General features: G+C 39.8%; 1 protein-coding gene across 1 annotated transcript in view; it reads right to left on the bottom strand.

Annotated features, from left to right (window-relative positions):
* DSG2 (desmoglein 2) overlaps positions 1 to 19,191 on the bottom strand; it is a 52,648-nt gene that overhangs the window by 12,253 nt on the left and 21,204 nt on the right. The window contains exons 3-11 of the mRNA XM_020902011.2: positions 17,712 to 17,846; positions 12,585 to 12,746; positions 12,309 to 12,453; positions 11,312 to 11,478; positions 8,433 to 8,570; positions 8,134 to 8,319; positions 4,874 to 5,139; positions 661 to 803; positions 140 to 367 (exon numbers count right to left, since the gene is read on the bottom strand). Coding sequence (XP_020757670.2) covers positions 140 to 367; positions 661 to 803; positions 4,874 to 5,139; positions 8,134 to 8,319; positions 8,433 to 8,570; positions 11,312 to 11,478; positions 12,309 to 12,453; positions 12,585 to 12,746; positions 17,712 to 17,846 — 1,570 coding nt within the window. The remainder of the gene's footprint in view (positions 1 to 139; positions 368 to 660; positions 804 to 4,873; positions 5,140 to 8,133; positions 8,320 to 8,432; positions 8,571 to 11,311; positions 11,479 to 12,308; positions 12,454 to 12,584; positions 12,747 to 17,711; positions 17,847 to 19,191) is intronic.

Below are 19,191 nucleotides of genomic sequence, written 5' to 3'. Positions count from 1 at the left end.
AAATAACTGTATTATGAACATTTTATATGCTTTGCAAATATTTTAGTATATGTGCTGCTGAAGCGAGCACTATTTGCTTTGCAAATAGATTTCTATCTTGTTAAACATTTAAATATATAGTCTAGAGATTTTTGCTTACCTTCTCGGCGTACTATTTTCCATCTTTCTGCCATTCCGGCTGGTTTATCAATGACAGAGAAACTGAAAGGCCAGCTGTTTTGAGGTCCGTCCAGGTCCTGAGCGGTCACGTTCACAAACGGCACGTTGTCACAGACGGTCTGCACAGGTTCGACCAGCGTGGGACAATTGTCATTGATGTCTTCAACATTGACAACAACAGTGCCAGTGATGGTTTTCCTAGGATATTCTTAAAGATAGGAAAAAAAAAAAAAAACCATTCTGGTCATACTGCTCAAAATGGACATAGTTTGCATTCTCTAGTCAATTTCATAAGGAGAAATAGTATCCAATTAGGACACTTCTTATCTTAGATTTGTTTTAGTATTCAGATCAAGTAATGTCTTTTAATCCACTAAATATGTAGAAATGTGAGGGTTTACCCATTTGACCTTTCTATAAAGCCAAAACAAAGGTCTCCATGGTTGGAAAATAAAATCTAAATACATATAACCAAGAAGAGATGTTTCTTTAATAACTTACCTTCTGTTATAGCCAAAATCTTTGCAGTGTATGTACCATTTTGGACATATCTGGATTCATAATCAGGAATCTTCACAAGTTTAATTTCAGAGGTGGCAGAATTCACAGAGATCCAATTGTCTATATCATCAAATTTGGCATATCTGTTAGAAAAGAGAAAATTAATTCTGAACTCTGGATAAACTGAGACTGTTTATAACTAATATCTACAACTTTTTTAAGCTTAATTTCTGCTTTATTATGTATGTTCTTATTACAGGCATGTTTGGAATGTTTTTAAATTTCTTGAGACTATCCTAAAAGCCCCTCTGTTTATCACTTTCTCACACCTACTTTGGAATCCTCCTTATTTCTTACTCACCTGGGAAGGTTATGAGTTGCTCTTAGCCTGTCTTACAGCTTTCAATCTAGTTTCCCTTAAATTTGGAGTTAACCTTTTGAGGATAACTTAAGTCATCCAACAAGAACTCGTGGAAAAAAGCCACCTTACATCCTATTGTTTCTTGGCATATTATCAATATTTAAAAATAAGTTTTTTTTTTTTTAAATAACAGTTTGAAAAAAAAATCAATGCCTTAAATGGAAGTGCTTTAAATTTGCTGGACATATGTACACCTATGGCTGATTCATGTTGATGTCTGACAAAAAACAACAAAATTCTGTAAAGCAATTATCCTTCAACTAAAAAATAAATAAATTTGCAGGATATTTTTAGTTGTTAGGAGCAACAGTCTCCTTTTTGTTAGAAATAGCTAAAAGTGAAAACAAAGCTGATAAGATGATTTCTGGTTTTCTTCTCTCAAAGCAAAGGAAAATTATAGAGTGGAAAGACAGCTTCAGGAAGGCAAGTAGAACTTTCATAGTATATTTTCACAAAAGTATGTCAATTTAATCCCATCAAGTTTAAAACACATCCAAATACAAACATAAACTAAATAAACATATGAGTATTTGGTTCAAGCAATTAGATTATTATTTTGTATTAAGTGGCAGTTTAGGCATACAAAAATGAGTGGCTAACATGTAGCAATATTTATTTATAGTTGCTATTAAAAAATTCCAATTATACACTTGAACTAAATTTTCCTGCCTTTTAATAATTTTACCAGTAAATGATGATACTTTTGGATATTCACAAATATTTTTGAATTTCATGGCTGGAATTTTAAAGCTTGAACTTCGCTCAATGTTTTCCCACATTATACTTATAACCAAGACAGAGTTACAGTGATAAGAATCACATTTCACAATGGAAAGCTTTGTGTGATCTCATTTAAGGAATTTTCTGTTTTCTATTGTTAAAATTATACACCATTCAAGACAGGATGGTGGCTCACATGTCATGTCAAATATCCATAACAACTGATGCACATGGATAATCAAAGTAAATCATGACAAAGTTGAGAGTGTTTCTTCTACTGTTCTCATCGACATTTCAATTAGGTGAATACTGGAAAATTATTTCACTTAGCTGTGCCTCTCATTCCTTATCTGTAAATAATGATCTTACAGATAAGGTTTGAGTTAATCTTTAAGATCACTCTCATTCTAAAGTTGTATGCAAAAGAATAAGGTACTTTTGACAAGAAACATGTTTCATTATTTTTCAAGGTAGCACACATCATCTTTTGATACGGTCATAACTCTTACTGAAAACAACAAACAAAATTAAACAGGTAGATCGAAACAGAAGTTCCAGTAGACAGCCACAGTATTATTGAAGAGTAATTAATCAGAACATTTAAGCCTCTCAGCGGACAGCCTGAGAAGTCATAAGGAATGCACATCCTCAGGTTTAGAGCCACAGAAATAAAAATTAGGCTACAAAACTCAAAAGAAGCTGGACTGGTGCCTGAAGGTAAGCTGCACAAAAAAGGATCACCAAGACATTGCAGAAAACACAATGCAAACTGTTTGTTAATATTATTTTAGAAAAAGGTCATTTGCTACTATTGGTTGATGAATTCTTTGAGATTTTCCAAAACGAAAGAGACTGCTGAAAAGGTTCCTCCATATCCCCATTCTTGCTATGGCTGGCAGTGTTTCACGAAGTGCTGGCACCCGGGGACAAAGGCCCAAGCAGAGTGAAGCAACCGAACAACTCTGGTACTGACAGCAGGAAAACAGGAGCCACGTGATGGACATCCAGGATTCCACGGAGGCCGTAGACATCAGGAGCACGTGCTGAAGCACACGGCTGCCCCTGGTCGGCCACTGCAAGACCTTCAAGAAAGCCAGGCATGATGCTTGCAGCGCCCCCTGACGGTCATCTTGGGTGGCAGGTGAGGATTCTTGGCCTGTGCTGTGCTTAGGCGCTCAGTTCCGACTCTCTGTGACCCCGTGGACTGCAGCCCACCAGGCTCCTCTGTCATGGGGATTCTCCAGGCAAGAATATTGGAGTGGGTTGCCATGCCCTCCTCCAAGCGATCTTCCCAACCCAGGGACCAAACCCAGGTCTCCCGCATTGCAGGCAGCTTCTTTACTGTCTTGCGCCACCAGGGAAGCTCAAGAATACCAGAGTGGGTAGCCTATCCCTTCTCCAGGGAATCTCCCCAACCCAGGAATTGAACCAGGGTCTCCTTCATTGCAGGCAGATTCTTTACCAGCTGAGCTACCAGGGAAGCTTAACTTCAACCAAATAACTACAGGTAAGCAGAGCTTCATAAATTACAGCCCTGTAGAGAGCTAAGATGTAAACTCAAAGATGTAAACTCACTTTGCAGATGTGAATGGACCATGAAAACCTAAGGTGCTGCTACAGAATGGGTCTAATAGAGGGTTGACATATGATGGGTTCTTTAAAAATTTTTAATTTAAATTTTTTGGGCTTCCCTGGTGGCTCAGATGGTAAAGCATCTGCGATGCCGAAGACCCTGGTACAATCCTTGGGTCGGGAAGATCCCCTAGAGAAGGAAATGGCAAGCCACTCCAGTACTCTTGCCTGGAAAATTCCATGGACAGAGGAGCCTGGTAGGCTACAGTCCATGGGCTCGCAAAGAGTCGGAAAATGACTGAGCAACTTCACTTTCACAGCCCATTAACAATGTTGCCATAGTTTCAGGTGGACAGCAAAGGGATTCAGCCTTACATGGATATGTATCCATTCTCCCCCAAACTCCCCTCCCATCCAGGCTGCTCTATAACATTGAACAGAATTCCCTGTGCGTAGGTCCTTGTTGGTTATCCATTTGAAATTTAGCAGTGTGTACATGTTGAACCCAAACTCTATCCTGTCCCCACCATTCTTCACCTCGGCAACCATAAGTTGGTTCTCAAAGTCTGTGAGTCTCTTTCTGTTTTGTGAGGAAGTTCGTTTGTATCATTTCTTTTCAGGCATCTAGTAGGTTCCTCATAAATACGTTTTGAATAAAGGTCACCAGGATCAAGACAAACATTACAAGTTTCATCAATCCCTGGACCAAAGAGCCTAGTTTGAATGAAGATCAATTTTCAAGGCTGATGATCAATTAAAACTGGTTTTCCCATTATTAAAATTTTAATGCATTATGCAGCTTTTTTCCCCTCTTAATCAAAAGTATGTAAAGTGAACTTGCAGCAAATTTTACTTGCTACTTTCTTACCTCTAAAGACAGATTTAAAAAAGTTTCTTTCTGAACTTTCTCTTTGTTGCTATTTAGCCTTCTCAGCCCAGAACTTTTTTTTTTAATTAAAAAAATTTTTACAGTGTTGCGTTGGTTTCTGTCATACAACAATGCAAATCAGCCATAATTATACATACATTCCCTCCCTCCCTAGTCTCCCTCCCCTCCCCCAATCCCATCTCTCCAGGTCATCACGGAGCAGCAAACTAGGCTCCCTGTGCTACATACATCTTCTCACCAGCTAACCATCTTACACCCGGATAGTCTATGTACATTGATGCCACCTTCTCCATTCTTCTCTTTCCCTCCCCCACTGTGTCCACAAGTCCCTTCTCTGTATCTGCGTCTCCTCTCCTCCCCTGCATCATTTTTCTGAACCCAGCCAGCCTTTGCCTCATACTTGGGTCATGGAGGGAAGGGGTTCCTGGGGAAATGCCTGGCCTCTCAGTGACAACGCAACTCCAGGAATTTCATTTACAGGCCTTTTGGGGTCTGTAGGCTCCCCAAGCAGGGTTCAAAGGACTGAAGTGTCCAAATTCCATTATGATTTTTGAAAAGAGGCATTCAAAGTCACTTAGAATGAGGAAATAATATTCACAACCATCTCTTACTTTACATTGGCCACTTTTCCAGTGTCTTCATCAAAAGCTTGAAATTTTCCCAGTATTTGGCCCTGGCTTGATTTCTCCATGCTCTCGCTAGTGTGAAATTGGATTGTGCTGCTTTTAAAATAAACGCCTTCTTTCACATTTTTCACTTTGACTTTGATGGGAATGGATGTCGGCTTGTATTTATCCTTAATTGATTTGTGAAAAGCTGCTCTGTTAGTGACAATAACGCTCAAGTCAAGATTCTTCATTGTTTCATAGTCTACTTCCTAGAAAGGCAAAATCAGAGGGAATTCTTTTAAAAGGGAAAACAACAGAACACACGTGTGTGGTTTCGGTGTCAGATATTATATAATCATTTAAAACATGAAAAATACAGCAATACTGAGTACAGTAAATCCCCAATATATCAATTCCATTCTGAGAGCATGTTCGTAGTCCAACTTTGTTCATTAAGTCCAACAAAGTTAGCCTAGGTATCCAACTAACACATTTGGCTATACAGTACTGTACTGTAATAGGCTTATAATACTGTCAATCAAATAATACATAAAAAAACAAACACAAAAAATAAAGAGAACACTTTTAATCTTACAGTACAGTACCCTGAGAAGTTCAGTAGTACCATACAACAGATGGCATCCAGGGGCTGGCATCCAGTGAACAGGCAAGAAGAGTTATGGAGTGGAGGAGGGAGAGGAGGAGGGCGGTGGTAGAGCTGAAGGACTGTCAGCGATAGGAGATGGAGGGCGAGCTGCAGTTTCACTCATAGTTTAATGTGATTGGACACGCAAACATACGTTCTCATTTTTGAAAAGTTCACTACTTGAAGGCTTGTATATAGGGCACTCTTATATTGATACCATGTCATTAAAAATCTGCAGCCCCATGGACTGCAGCCCACTAGTCTCCTCTGTCCATGGGATTTCCCAGGCAAGAATACTGCAGCAGGTTGCCATTTCCTTCTCCAAGGGATAGTCCTGAACCAGGAATCGAACCCATGAGTCTTGCATCTCCTGCATTTGCAGGAGGATTCTTTATCACTAGCGCCACCTGGGAAGCCTAAGGATGTTTATGAAGCATCCCCAATTTTATTTTAAGATCAAAATCACTTCAAATATATATATTTTTATTTTTAGCAATCTGAAGTGATTCTTTGCTTAATTAAAAAAAAGTTATGGGACATTCAATATAGGTTAATATTCCTTAAAAAGTGTTCCATGGGTTTGTTCTGGCAAAAAGGGCTACATAAGTAGCAGCAGACTGCCAGCTCTGTCCCATAGCATATCATAAAGCTGAGACCTCACTGCATCTTATTAGGTAGCATATAATATTAATATGTCTCTTTATTAATGATGTTCATTTTGATCATTTGATCTGAGGCTTCCCCACTGTAAAGTTTTTTTTTGGCCTTTGTAATTCACGTGTATTTTGTGTGGTGGTACTTTGAAACTATTTAAGTACCCCATTTCTCTGCATATTTTCTATTTATGTTTGTTTATATTAGTATAAAAAAAAATAAAAGGAGACCTCCTGGAGAAAAAAATTATTTGACTATATTAACCCGGGAAGGGGTTTTCAAATTTGTTTAAACAGAGAATCTAACCCCCTTCTTTATACCATGATGTCTATTAATAACTGGTTTGCTATTAATGCCATAAAAGATTAACCCTCTTCCAAATACTCTATTCTTTGCGAATTGTGGTATTACATTTGATTTGATCAGTTTATCACCCTCTCTATATATTTTCCAATTTGTCCATTTTCTTTTTAAAAACATTTCTATAGTGTTCTACTATTTAGATACACTTAATTTACTTAGCTATTCTGTTATTAGGCATTTGGACTATTTGCAATTAACATTGCTCTGAACATCTACATGCAAGTTTTTTTTTTTAGATACTATATATGTTTTTATTTTTCTTGGGTGAACACCTAGGACTAAATTGTTGGGTCACTGGATTAGTACTCTATTTAACTTTTTTACAAAACTGCCAAACTGGCTCTACCATTTAATGCTTCCACTGGCAATGTACAGGAGTTCTGGTTTCTCTATATGCTTGCTGATATTTGGTGGTGTCAGTCTTGTTTGATTGCAGCTTCTTTCTAGCCAGGTGTGCAGTGATAGCCCACATAGACTTAATCTGCACCTTCCCTAATGTCTAATGATGCCGGCTATCCTTTACGTGCACACTTGCTATTTGTATATCTTCTCTAACTTCCTGTGAATGGAATCTGACGGTTGCCCTTATACTTTGGAAGCGATTCTTTATATAACTGAGAAAGTAAATTCATAATTTTCTTAACCTGGTGCTGTCATTTTACTACTAAATTTACAGTAACTCTGTCCCTTTTTGTGCTGCCGTGGTGCATTGAGGGTGTTTTTATTATTCATCACTATGTTCATCACTATGTGACTGCTTCTCCTTCCGTGCAGTACTGGCTTTTAATCTCAAGCACTGAGGATGGCTGCACCTATAATCTATGACTAAAAAATGATGCTTAGTTCTATACAAGCAGGTAAATTGATTTTGTCTCTAATGCCATTATCCATTTATTCAGTAATCATAAAATTTGTCTTCCCTTTAAACATGAGCTAATCATTCTGTTTTCCTCTGCTTTACAAAAAGAGGTCTATGTACATACAGTAGTCTATTGATAAATGGTATCCATAATTATTACAATAAAAATTCAAGTTAACTTTCCTCTATTCTGTTATATATTATATTATCATTATTCCTCTATTAGGGTTTACTTACTTTACCATATAATAAGTTTTGTAAAAATGTGGATGCTTCTGGAATCAATTTTTGTCTGTGACTTAATGAAATGTTTTGAAAGCTTTAGCTTTGCATTTTATTTTAAAATCTGACATTCTATCATGAACCATTTAACATATAGTGGTATTCTTCCTTTTTAATTTTGTTAAAAAAAAAAAATTCATCCTCTAACTTTGTTTAAAAAATTCTGTAGGAGTCAGGGTTTTAAATGTTTAAGACCCATATACTTATAACACTATTTAATTTTCATTGATTCAATTAAGCAGAATTATACACTGTGTTTCAAAATGTGACCCTCACACCACTGACATTAGAAATACAAAGAGTATGACCACTTACAACCACAGAACTTGGGCAAACACGGATGGCGCCTATCTCTAACATTGTGGCACCAGTACTTATAAATATTTGGAGCTCAAAATACATCAGTATCCTCCTCTGGACCAACTTCTCTCATTTCAGGTTTGAACACTAAGTCCTTACCTTAATCAGGGTCACGATTCCTTCATTAGTTTGAGTATCAGTTTCTATGCGGAAATAACCCCCTTCGTTTCCTGATGCAAAAGTAAAATTTGCTAACCAATTATCGGAGCCTACTTCATCTGCGTCGGACACTTTTATGCGTAAAACCTCTACGTTGGCTTGGTTTTCTTCAATTGATCCTTCGTACTGCAAAACACAAACAGGAGGTTTTTAATCTGATGGAACACAAACGTAAGTGATATACTTTTAGTTACGACTGACATGTAAGTAGGCACAAATGTTATAAAAATAGTAGTTACCATGTTACTGTCGACTACAGGTATATTGTCATTGACGTCCAAAATACGAATCTGAACTTGAGCTTGTTTTACTGGTTTATCTGTTATTTGTCCATTGCCATCTCTTGCTTCTACTGTCAAAGTGTAGCTGCTGTATTCCTGCAGGGCAATGAAAAAGATCCGGCTGGGGTGAAAATGAATTGCTCCGAAATCTGTCTTTCTTTTCACTTTATCATCAGGGGAATGAACCACAGTACATTTTATTCATAAGTAAGTTTCATGGGGGCTTCCCTGGTGGCTCAGTGGTGAAGAATCTGCCTGCCAATGCAGGACACACAGGTTCGATCCCCGATCTGGGATGATCCCACAGACCTCGGAGCAAGTAAGCCTGTACACCACAACTACTGAGTCTGTAGTCTAGACCCCAGGAGCTGCAACTACAGAAGCCCGAGGGCCCTACAGTCTTTGCTAAACAAGAGAAGCCACAGCAACGAGCAGTCTGCGCACCACAACTAAAGAAAAGCCAGTACAGCAACAGAGACCCAAAGCAGCCAAATATAAATAAATATTTTAAAAAGTTTCATGACCTGCTGTTAATTCTGTGAAGACGTTGTTTGTTTGCCATCAGAGCTTTTTTTAAATTATTTATTTATTTATTTTTTTTTTTAGAGCTTTTTTTTTAAGGGCAGAAAAGCCCAGAGCAGTTGTTGACATCAAATTCTTAATTACATCATTGGTGATATTTATCAGGAGATGAATCTCTCCTTTAAATAGTCTGAGCACAAAAGTGCTTTCAAAAGGTAGTCAGCATTACACTGGAAGTGATGAGACTCTAGGAACTTGTTTTTTCGAGCCCACGCTTCATTTTAGGTTAAAAGTTAAGCCGTGAAGACTTAACCTCCCAAGAACACTGGGTCAGTAAAGGCAAAACTTGGTGCACTTTTTATCCTCGGGAGAGAAGATTCCTGGAGAACATGTCCTAGAGAACAACGTCTCAGATGTTACTCCAAAGGGGACCCGTCTCTTCCACATGGTCCCTTCTGACGGCTCCATCAATGTGGCTGAAGTTTAAGACGGAGCGAGGCAGCGAGTGCCCACGCCCGGGACCCTGTGCAGAGCAAACCTGCTCAGCGAAAGGCAGGACGGCAGAGACTCTGGGACCAGCTGCCTGAGTTCCAATTCTGACATGCTAGTTATGTCGGCCACACATTATCCCTTTGACCCTTGGTTTCCTTCTATATAAAATGAGGATAATAACTGGATCTGCTTCACAGGGTTTACAGGTTCATTAACTGAGTTAATCCACATAAAAGGCTTGGAATAGCACTGGGCACATGGCTTGCCCAGGAAGTGACAGCCAGTATTTTTTTTTGCTAAATGTTTCAGATACAGAATCACACTACTACTTCAAAATAGTACTTTTCCATTCTCATTTTATGTGAAAAGGTAGAGTAGAATTCTAGGAGTAATAATATCCTTTAGGGCTTTCCTGGTGGTTCAGATGGTAAAGAATGTGCCTGCAGTGCGGGAGACCCGGGTTCAATCCCTGGGTCAGGAATATCCCCTAGAGAAGGGAATAGCAAGTCACTTCAGTACTCTTGTCTGGAGAATCACACGGACAGAGAAGTCTGGCTGGCTACAGTCCATGGGGTTGTAAAGAGTCAGATACAACTGAGCGACTAACACTTTCACTATCCTTTACAAAGATATCACAGGAATGTTGACCAGCATCCTCTTCTTCTCTGGCCAGAGTTAAATCATTTTTTTAAGGATTACAAAATACACTGACTGTGTCTGATGATGATTTATATTTGATGACAATACAGCGCTCCTAAGGATCATCATTTTACCAGGCATGCTGTTAACATCTTTATGCATGTAGCATTTATGAAAACTTGTCTTCCCTTTTCAACTAAAATGTTCCCTTTGACTTAGAAATAAAAAAATGAAGTGTTTGAGAAAATATCCTTTAGGAAACAACTCAAGTTTTCCTCCAATTTGGGATTCACAATAACTCTTTTCTTTACAAATACTTCTATTACTCTAAACAGGACTTCTATTTCAATCTCTTTTCCTCCCTCTGAAAATGTATTAGCAGTAGGAAAGATTCCTGAAGTGTCATTACAGAACCACAAAGTAAGGAACACTGCTTTAGAACTCTCTAGCAAACAGATCCTGACTGGAGAGGCCCTAGGCCAATGCTTATGTAATTTAAAAATTTCCAGCAGTCACATTAAAAAAATAAAGAGGAAATTCCTTGGTGGTCCAGTGATTAGGACTTGGCACTTCACTGCTGTGGCCTGGGTTCAATCCTTGGTTAGGGAACTAAAATCCTACAACCACATGGTGTGTCCAGATAAATAAATCATTTAAAAAAAAAAGTAAAAGGAAATAGTTGATCCTAATTTTATTTTTGCTTTGGGAGAGTAGAGGTATACTGGTTTGCCTTTTCATTTATAAAAACATTTGGGGGGTTTTCTGTTCCTTTACCATGATTCCTACATACAGTAATGACAGGGAATTGTTTAAACACCACATAATACTAATTTTAAACAAAGATATTTCATTTAACCCATGGTATCTGAAATGTTATCAACAAGTGATCAACCAAAAATTATTAAGGTGATATTTTAACATTCTTTTTTTTTTTCATATCATGTCTTCCCAGTCTGGTGTATATTTTCCACTTACAGCACATCTCAACTGGGACTAGTTCCATTTCGAGTGGCCAATGGCCACGTATGACTGATGGCTGTGATACTAGACAGCACATCCTTAGAGAAGGATGATTCTGAGTTATCCTATGAGTGAGTGACACAAAACAGTCAGAAAATTAGAGAGAGAATAAACTGGAAAGAGAGGAGAGCAGAAAAGATGAATGACATGAAATATTAATTTACCTCTCTGTCCAAGGTAATACTGGTTGTGTAGATCTCTCCTGTATCTTTATTTAGGAAAAACACTGGAGAATTAGCAGGCTCCTGAGACACGATCCTATAGGAAATTTTAGAATTCAGAGTGTTGGGCTCATCTGCATCGGTTGCGGTGATTTTCATCACAAGTGTATCTGGCAGCAGAAATGAAGGGATCCAAGATGAAACACAACTTTTAGCACACTTATGTATGTGATTTATTTTATTTATCACATCAGCTTGTTCCAGAAAGGATTTTAGGTATTTATCAAATTCAGTTTACTAAGATTAAAGAATTTAATTGTTTGGGGGTAAGTGTGAATGGAGGTAGGAATAGGAAAAATAAGATGAGAGTGAGGCTCAGGTTAGTATAATACAATTTTAAAGATGAAGTTCTGGACACGCTATAGGAGGCCCACAGATTTGCTGATCACATTTCTAATAGCCAATACAAAGAAAGAAAAATGAACAGATACATAGACATGCTTATTAAAATATAAGCAATTCAGGAGAAGCATAGCTATTCTTTACATTCTGATCAAAGAGAAATTTCTCCTCCAAGACCCAAATAGAAAGCTGCATTTAACACTTGCATTGAAACCTGGAGGTAGAAATAATATGTCTAAGGTTAGCGAACTATGGACAGTGGGCCCAAGCCAGCCAGCCACCTGATTTTGTGAATGAAATTTTATTGGAATACAACCATACCTATTTGTTTACACAGTATCTACAGATCTTTTCCTGACACCTGGTGAAACTGAATAGTTGCTACACAGACCTAACCTATCATATCAATCTACCATATCTGTTTTGAGGTAAAAAACTTACAATGAAAAATCAGTTCCTAACCTAGATCAATCAGTTTATTATTATTTTTCCTGTGGGTAATATTCACCCTCCACTAAGACAGAGGTTTCAGCGTTCAGTGACATGCTGGGGATACAGTGGTCTTGGGTACTCATTCATAAAAATAATGAACTCTTACTTGCTGCGCTCAGCTCTTCAACAGACCCAACAAAGACGTCCTGTGTGAACACTGGCTCGTTGTCATTTATGTCAAGAACTTTAATTCTGAGTTCTATTGGTTTCTCTAAGTTGTTTCCTCTTTCATCCAAAGCGTAACCAATTAGCTGAAATCATGACATACATAATAGAAGGAATTTAGGCTGAGATCATTCGAGTAGCATCATTTCAAAAAAATAATAAAACATAACTATTACCCAAGAAAAGCTACAAATGCATAATGTAAAACTGTTCTTACCAGAAAAAATGGTGTTTCTTCTCGATCTAGAATGGTGGTAACGTTTAGTTCTCCGGTGTCTTTATTAAAGACAAACACGCCGAAGGGCGGCTCTGTGATCCCCTTTCCAGTGTATTTGTAGGTAATTTTTAGTTTTTTTTCTTCTGCAAGATCAGAGTGTATCTAACATAAAAATAAGAGAGGAATGCTTCAAGTTAAACTCTAACTTACAGGTAACTGTTTTTAATTGAAAATTTCGCTCGGAAGCTGTTGGCTGTTGAAAGGAGGAGGTGGGAGGACAGAGGTGATCCACAGCAGAGGTGCTGGTGTCAGAGAACCCGGGTCTAGTCGTGTCACAGCTGCTTACGAGGTGTGATGCTAATGGCTATTTACCCTCCTACGCTTCAGTGTTCTTACCTGTAACGTGAAGAGACACTTCTGCCTACCTCTTAGGGTTGTTAGGAAATTAAGATATCATTAGGGGGTACATCTTGGTGGGAGTGAATTTTAAATACAGGTAAGGTAAAATTTGTAGACTCAAAATCACCTTTATAACTTCGATCATCGAGAACGTATGAGTAAGGCATCCTTTCACAGGAGGGTTAAAAGAGTCAAGCGCTTCTCCTACTTGAAATGCTCTTGCAGATCGGTGTTTCTAACCTGGGAGACTTCTGTAGTTAACACCTTTGTCCTCTAGAAAGAGCTCTATTTGTTTCTCTAACTTGTTTGTTTGCCATTTCTGTTGTCTCTAATTCTTCACTGGTAAGTGTATCTCTGTCGCCCCCTACTGGATCCTCAATTTCTCTTTTCAGACATCACTGAAGCCATCACCCCACCTCTGCCCCGCCAGTTCTTCATCCTGAAATCTCAGAATTAGCTACACATGCTTCCCACAGGATTTCCAACATGCTCTGGGGCTGAGGGTGCTGCTGAGAATGAGATGCGGCTCCAACCTCCTGCTACACCTGCTCTGCTCCTAGAGGAATGGGGACCCTGGGGCAGCCCCGTGATCATTTCTCACTGAGCCTCTGTCTGTCTTTCCCTTTCTCTGTGTTTCTGTCTCTTCTTTTTTTTGCCAAGTACATGCATATACACACACAACCCATGTGTATGTGTATACACATACATCGGTATTTATAGAGAACATTCTAGATCTTTATGTGCTGACTATATATTTATATAATTTCACTTATGTTAAAAATAAAATCAAACTGTGTATGGACCTAGCAGTTGGTTTGCATATACATATGTATGCACATAAGAGTATGTAGGTATATACATACTTATGTATTTCAAAAGATATGGAAGATACGAAGCTGCTGACAGTATGACAGTATTACTTTTAGACAGAGAATCTATAAAGTTGGGGAAATACAACAGAATGTTTTGTTTTTTAGGTAAATTTTACTCTTAACAACTTTTATAATTAAAATGAGTAAGAAGAATAGCTAATGCCTACTGAACCCCAAAGAATCCATGTATTTTAGGGAAACCTACTGAAAGAATGAGTGAATGACTCAGATGTCTCATCAAACCAGCACTAATCAAACCAGAAAGCTTAACTGCTTGTATACAAACTATTATGTAAAGTCACGGGCTTGACGGGAGGCTGAAACTGTAAAGAATCTGCTTGCAATGCAGGAAACCCGGGTTTGATCTCTGAGTGGGGAAGATCCCCTGGAGAAGGGAATGACTACCCACTCCAGCATTCTTGCCTGGGAAATCCTATGGACAGAGGAGCCTGACAGACTACTGTCCTTGCGGTCACATAGAGTCGGACACGACTGAGTGACTTTCACTCACTTTATGTAAAGCCATAATCAATTGAATGTTTAGATTTAAGAGGGCTTTTATCAAAATAATATATTGCTGGAAAAAGGAAAGTGTCTTCTGTTCCTGGCTGCTCTTTGTTAAAAGGAGCTTGTCGTGTGTGCTGTTTATAAGGTTGGAAAGATGAAGGTACCACTTGCCTATGAACACTTATTCATTCACACAAATGTTTACTGAGTACCTACAGGATGTTGGCTCTGCTCGGGGCACAGGGTGTGCATGAGCTGTGAGCCCTGAGGACCAAGCCCCTGCCCAGGGAGCCTACACTCTACTGAGGGAACCAGAGGACAAGCAAGCAACTTACGACGTAATGTTCTGGAGGTGAATGAGCTATAAACCGAGCTGATTGGAGTGAGGGGACTGAGATGGGGTGAGGTCGGGAAGGAAATTCTGGGCCAGAAGCTTTATGCTGTGATGCAAATACCTATGGGGAGTGGGTTCCAGGCAGAGGGAACAGCAAGTGCTAAGGACCGAGGCTGAAGCTCTAACACTTCGGCCACCTGATGAGAAGAGCTGACTCACTGGAAAAGACCCTGATGCTGGGCAAGACTGGGCAGGAGAAGGGGAAGACAGAGGATGAGATGGTTGGATGGCATCACCAACTCAATGGACACGAGTTTGAGCAAACTCTGGGAGACAGAGAAGGACAGGGAAGCCTGGAGTGCTGAAGTCCATGGGGTTGCCAAGAGTCTGACAGGACTAAGCAACTGAACAACGAAAGAGTGGGAGGCTGGCATGGGCTTTGGGCTTGGGTCAGCTTAGGGAGGTGTCAGAGTGTGGCATGAGGGCTGACAGGAGCTGGGGTCAGAGAGGAGGTCAAGGTCAACAAATCCTAAGAAAGCTCTTGTTGGCCAAGGTGAGGAGTGTATTTCTTCCACTGCAGTGGGCAGCTGTTGAAAGGGCCTCAGGAAGGGGATGAAAATTTCGGTTCAGAAGATCACTTTGGCTGCTTTCTGGAGAATGGACTGTGGTGGGGGAGAGGCAGGAAAGAGTGAAGTCAGGGGGACCACATCAGGGTGCTTTTGGTAACACAGGTCAGAGCTGACACTCACGGGAACAAGGAGGGTAGCAGTGGAGAGAAGTGGGCAGATTCAGAATCCACTTTTGGCACAGAACTGACAGTATCTGCTGCAGTTTTGAAAATACTGGACAAAATTATAGTACCATTTACTGAAATGGATAGAACTTGGGGAGAACAGCTTTTGGAAAAATCAAGGGTTCAGACTTTGCACATGCTAAGTCTGAGATACAAATGAATGGAACTACCATACAATTTATAGGGCATTTTGAGAGCTGAAAGCAGAGTTATTAATAATTAGGCCAGGACAATGGTTGTAAACCCAGACTGTTTCAGGCAAGATGTGTGGTCGTCCTACCGCAAGTTAGATATCAGTTCTTTTCATTTTGAAAACTATTTTCGTGGGTAGGGTGGCAGAATGTGTGACTCTGATATAAGAATTGTTTCAAGCTGAAAGCGATTGAGAAGCAGCAGATACCAGAAAAACTCTCCGCCCTCCCCCTATCTGCCTAAGACTGTTGTGGTTTAGTCACTAAGTCATGTCTGACTCTTGCGACCTCATAGATTGCAGCCCACCAGGCTCCTCTTTCCATAGGATTTCCCAGGTAAGAATCCTGGAGTGGGTTGCCGTGCCATTCTCCAAGGGATCTTCCCAACTCATGGATCTAACTCGCGTGTCTTACATCTCCTGCATTGGCAGGTGGGTTCCTTAACAGTGAGCCACCTGGGAAGCCCCGCTTGCCTAAGAGCAGGACATAAGTTTGTAAAGGTGCCTTTTCTACCCCTCTCTACAGGAAGGACAAAAAGGTTCATCACTGGAGGGGAGTTTAGATTCCTATCAGCCTGGAGACAGGACCAGAAGAATCTACAAAACAAACCTGACTAACTAGCTTTTTCTATTATTAGTTGCCCATCCATTTGCCTTCCCAGGTTGCTGCCCGTGGGGACTCAAGGTCTTTCTTGTCTGTCTTGTCATTTTTCTAAAAATTTATTGTCCTTCTACTAAGTAGCCTGCTGCTGCTACTGCTAAGTTGCTTCAGTCGTGTCTGACTCTGTGCGACCCCACAGACGGCAGCCCCCCAGGCTCCGCTGTCCCTGGGATTCTCCAGGCAAGAACACTGGAGTGGGTTGCCATTTCCTTCTCCAATGGATGAAAGTGAAAAGTGAAAGTGAAGTCGCTCAGTTGTGTCTAACTCTCAGAGACCCCAGGGACTGCAGCCCACCAGACTCCTCCATCCATGGGATTTTCCAGACAAGAGTACTAGAGTGGGTTGCCATTGCCTTCTCCAACTAAGTAGCTTATATTAAACCCAAATCCTAACCAAACCTTTGATTTACTCATCTCTGGGTACTCCCACGTGTTACACGTGGGATAGACAAGTTTTTAGGGGCTTCCCAGATCACTCAATGGGTAAAGAATCTCCCTGTAATGTAGGAGACACAGGCGATGCGGTTCAATCTCTGGGTCTGGAAAATCCCCTGGAGGAGGGCATGGCAACCCACTCCAGTATTCTTGCCTGGAGACTCCCATGGACAGAGGAGCCTGGCGGGCTATAGTCCACTGGGCAGCAAAGAGTCAGACAGGATTGAAGTGACTGAGCACAGTGCATGTACAGACACGTTCCTAAGCTTGTTTTTCTCTTGTTAATTGTTTTTTGTCAGTCCAATTTACAGGGCTCCTGCCAGAGAACCTAGGTAGGCGCTAGGGAAAACAGATGATGGGATCTCCTTTTCAGCACTGTTAACACTCTGTTAAAAAAGGATTCAACTAGTGCCTGAGTCCACCCTTAGTTGAATCAAACAGTGCAAGTCACTCAGTTATGTCCAACTCTTTGAGACCCCATGGACTTCTCCATGGAATTCTCCAGGCCAGAATACTGGAGTGGGTAGCTGTTCCCTTCTCCAGGGGATCTTCCTAACCCAGGGATCGAACCCAGGTCTCCTGCATTGCAGATGGATTCTTTACCAACTGAGCTACCAGGGAAGCCCAAGAATACTGGAGTGGGTCACCTATACCTTCTGCAGCAGATCTTCCCAACCCAGGAATCAAACTGGGGTCTCCTGCATTGCAGATGGATTCTTTACCAGCTGAGCTACCAGGAAGGCCCAGTTGAATCAAAGCCCTCCGTTAAATACATGTTCACCACTAATGCTGCATCTTCTAGAATAGGAAAGTGGATCTGCAAGGTGACATCTAGAATATTAAAAAGTTCAGTGAATAAATACATCACGTGACATTCCTAAAACTTTACAGTGAACATGGATGATCTCATGTACTTCCTTTTCTCTTTAGACAGTACCTTGGCGATCGGATTCTTCCTGGACAGGTCCTCTCCCTCCCGGAGGGCCACAGGGGCGGTGATCCAGGCGCGCTTTTGTCTCACTGGGTGAGTGTGTTTAAGAAGCAGCTTGCTTTCATTTCTTGAGTGTAAGGCCTAAAGCAATAAAATGTTGCCAAAAAATTAGTAAAACATTAGTATGGAATCATAAAATGTACTAAAAGTTGAAAGAGAGCTGTGCAAATTCTAAGGTATAAATTATTTCATACTTTTTGATATGGCTTTAATATAGGCTTTGGATTTCCCAGGTGGTGCTAGTGGTAAAGAACCCACCTGCTAATGCAGGAGACATAAGAGACGCGGGTTCAATCCCTGGGTCAGGAACATCCCCTGGAGGAGGGCATGGCAACCCACTCCAGTATTCTTGCCTGGAGAATCCCATGGACAGAGGAGCCTGGTAGGCTACAGTCCATATGGTTACAGAATTGGACATGACAAGCGACTTGCACTCACACACAGGTTTCATTTTCAAAGGGAAAATACATACACTGGGAACAAACACTATCTACTTGAAGAGCTTGTTTCCAAACCAGTAAAGCAGTTTTGTTTTGTTTTGTTTTTTTATATCAGTAAGGAAAGAGCTCCCAGAGGGAAGACTTAAAAAGGCTACAGTAATTTAGTGACCTTACAAATGGGCAAATTACAATTAACACAGCAAGTCAAGAAATGTTTCTAACTGAAAATAAAGTCTTATTTTTCTGTGGCGGCTTATAATTTTAAAATGAATTACTAATGCTTTAAGGCAAAATTATCAGTAACCTGTTGATATCAACTTAACTAAAACTAGTGAATGAGGTTAGAGGATTAAATGGCCCATCTCTGGTTTATCAAAAACTAGGCAGAAAATTAATCTATAAGTTTTCAGTTGGGCTTTAATAGATGAATATATATTTTGTCCAAGGAAAATTTTAATGCAGCTGTCCTAGTATTTTAAGATCAGAGATGATTTTTATACTAGGTTTACCATTTTACTCATTTTATTGCTCTATATAACTTGTATTTTATTTCAAAATATTTACACTGGTTATCACTAGGTCACTGATTTTTTTCCTTTGTTTTCAGTGGAAAAATTTTTCTATAACTAAAAAATTAATTATGTATCAAAACATTGGAATAATATTAAAGTTTATAATGCAAAAATGTAAAACATCCTCCCAGTTTTTCACTCATACTTTGGAATATGCACTGTTAATGGCTTTGATATTTTCTTATGATCATACAGCTGCACATGTAAAAAGGTCTCCTTTTTTTCTCCCATAAAAATGGAATTATATTAGGATGGCCAAAAAGTTCATTCAGGTGTTTTTCTGAAACAGCTTATGGAAAACCCCAAACAAACTTCATGGCCAGTCCAACACTACACATCACATTCTGTCCCTTGATTTTTCATTCAGTACCTCATCATGGATATTCTTCCATGTATCATGAGTTGTTTTACCAT

Source organism: Odocoileus virginianus, chromosome 22 (genome assembly GCF_023699985.2).
Source record: "Odocoileus virginianus isolate 20LAN1187 ecotype Illinois chromosome 22, Ovbor_1.2, whole genome shotgun sequence".
In the NCBI taxonomy this organism is placed as follows: Eukaryota; Metazoa; Chordata; class Mammalia; order Artiodactyla; family Cervidae; genus Odocoileus; species Odocoileus virginianus.
Note: the sequence above shows the minus strand (reverse complement) of the source record. Positions and strands in the feature narration are given on the sequence as shown.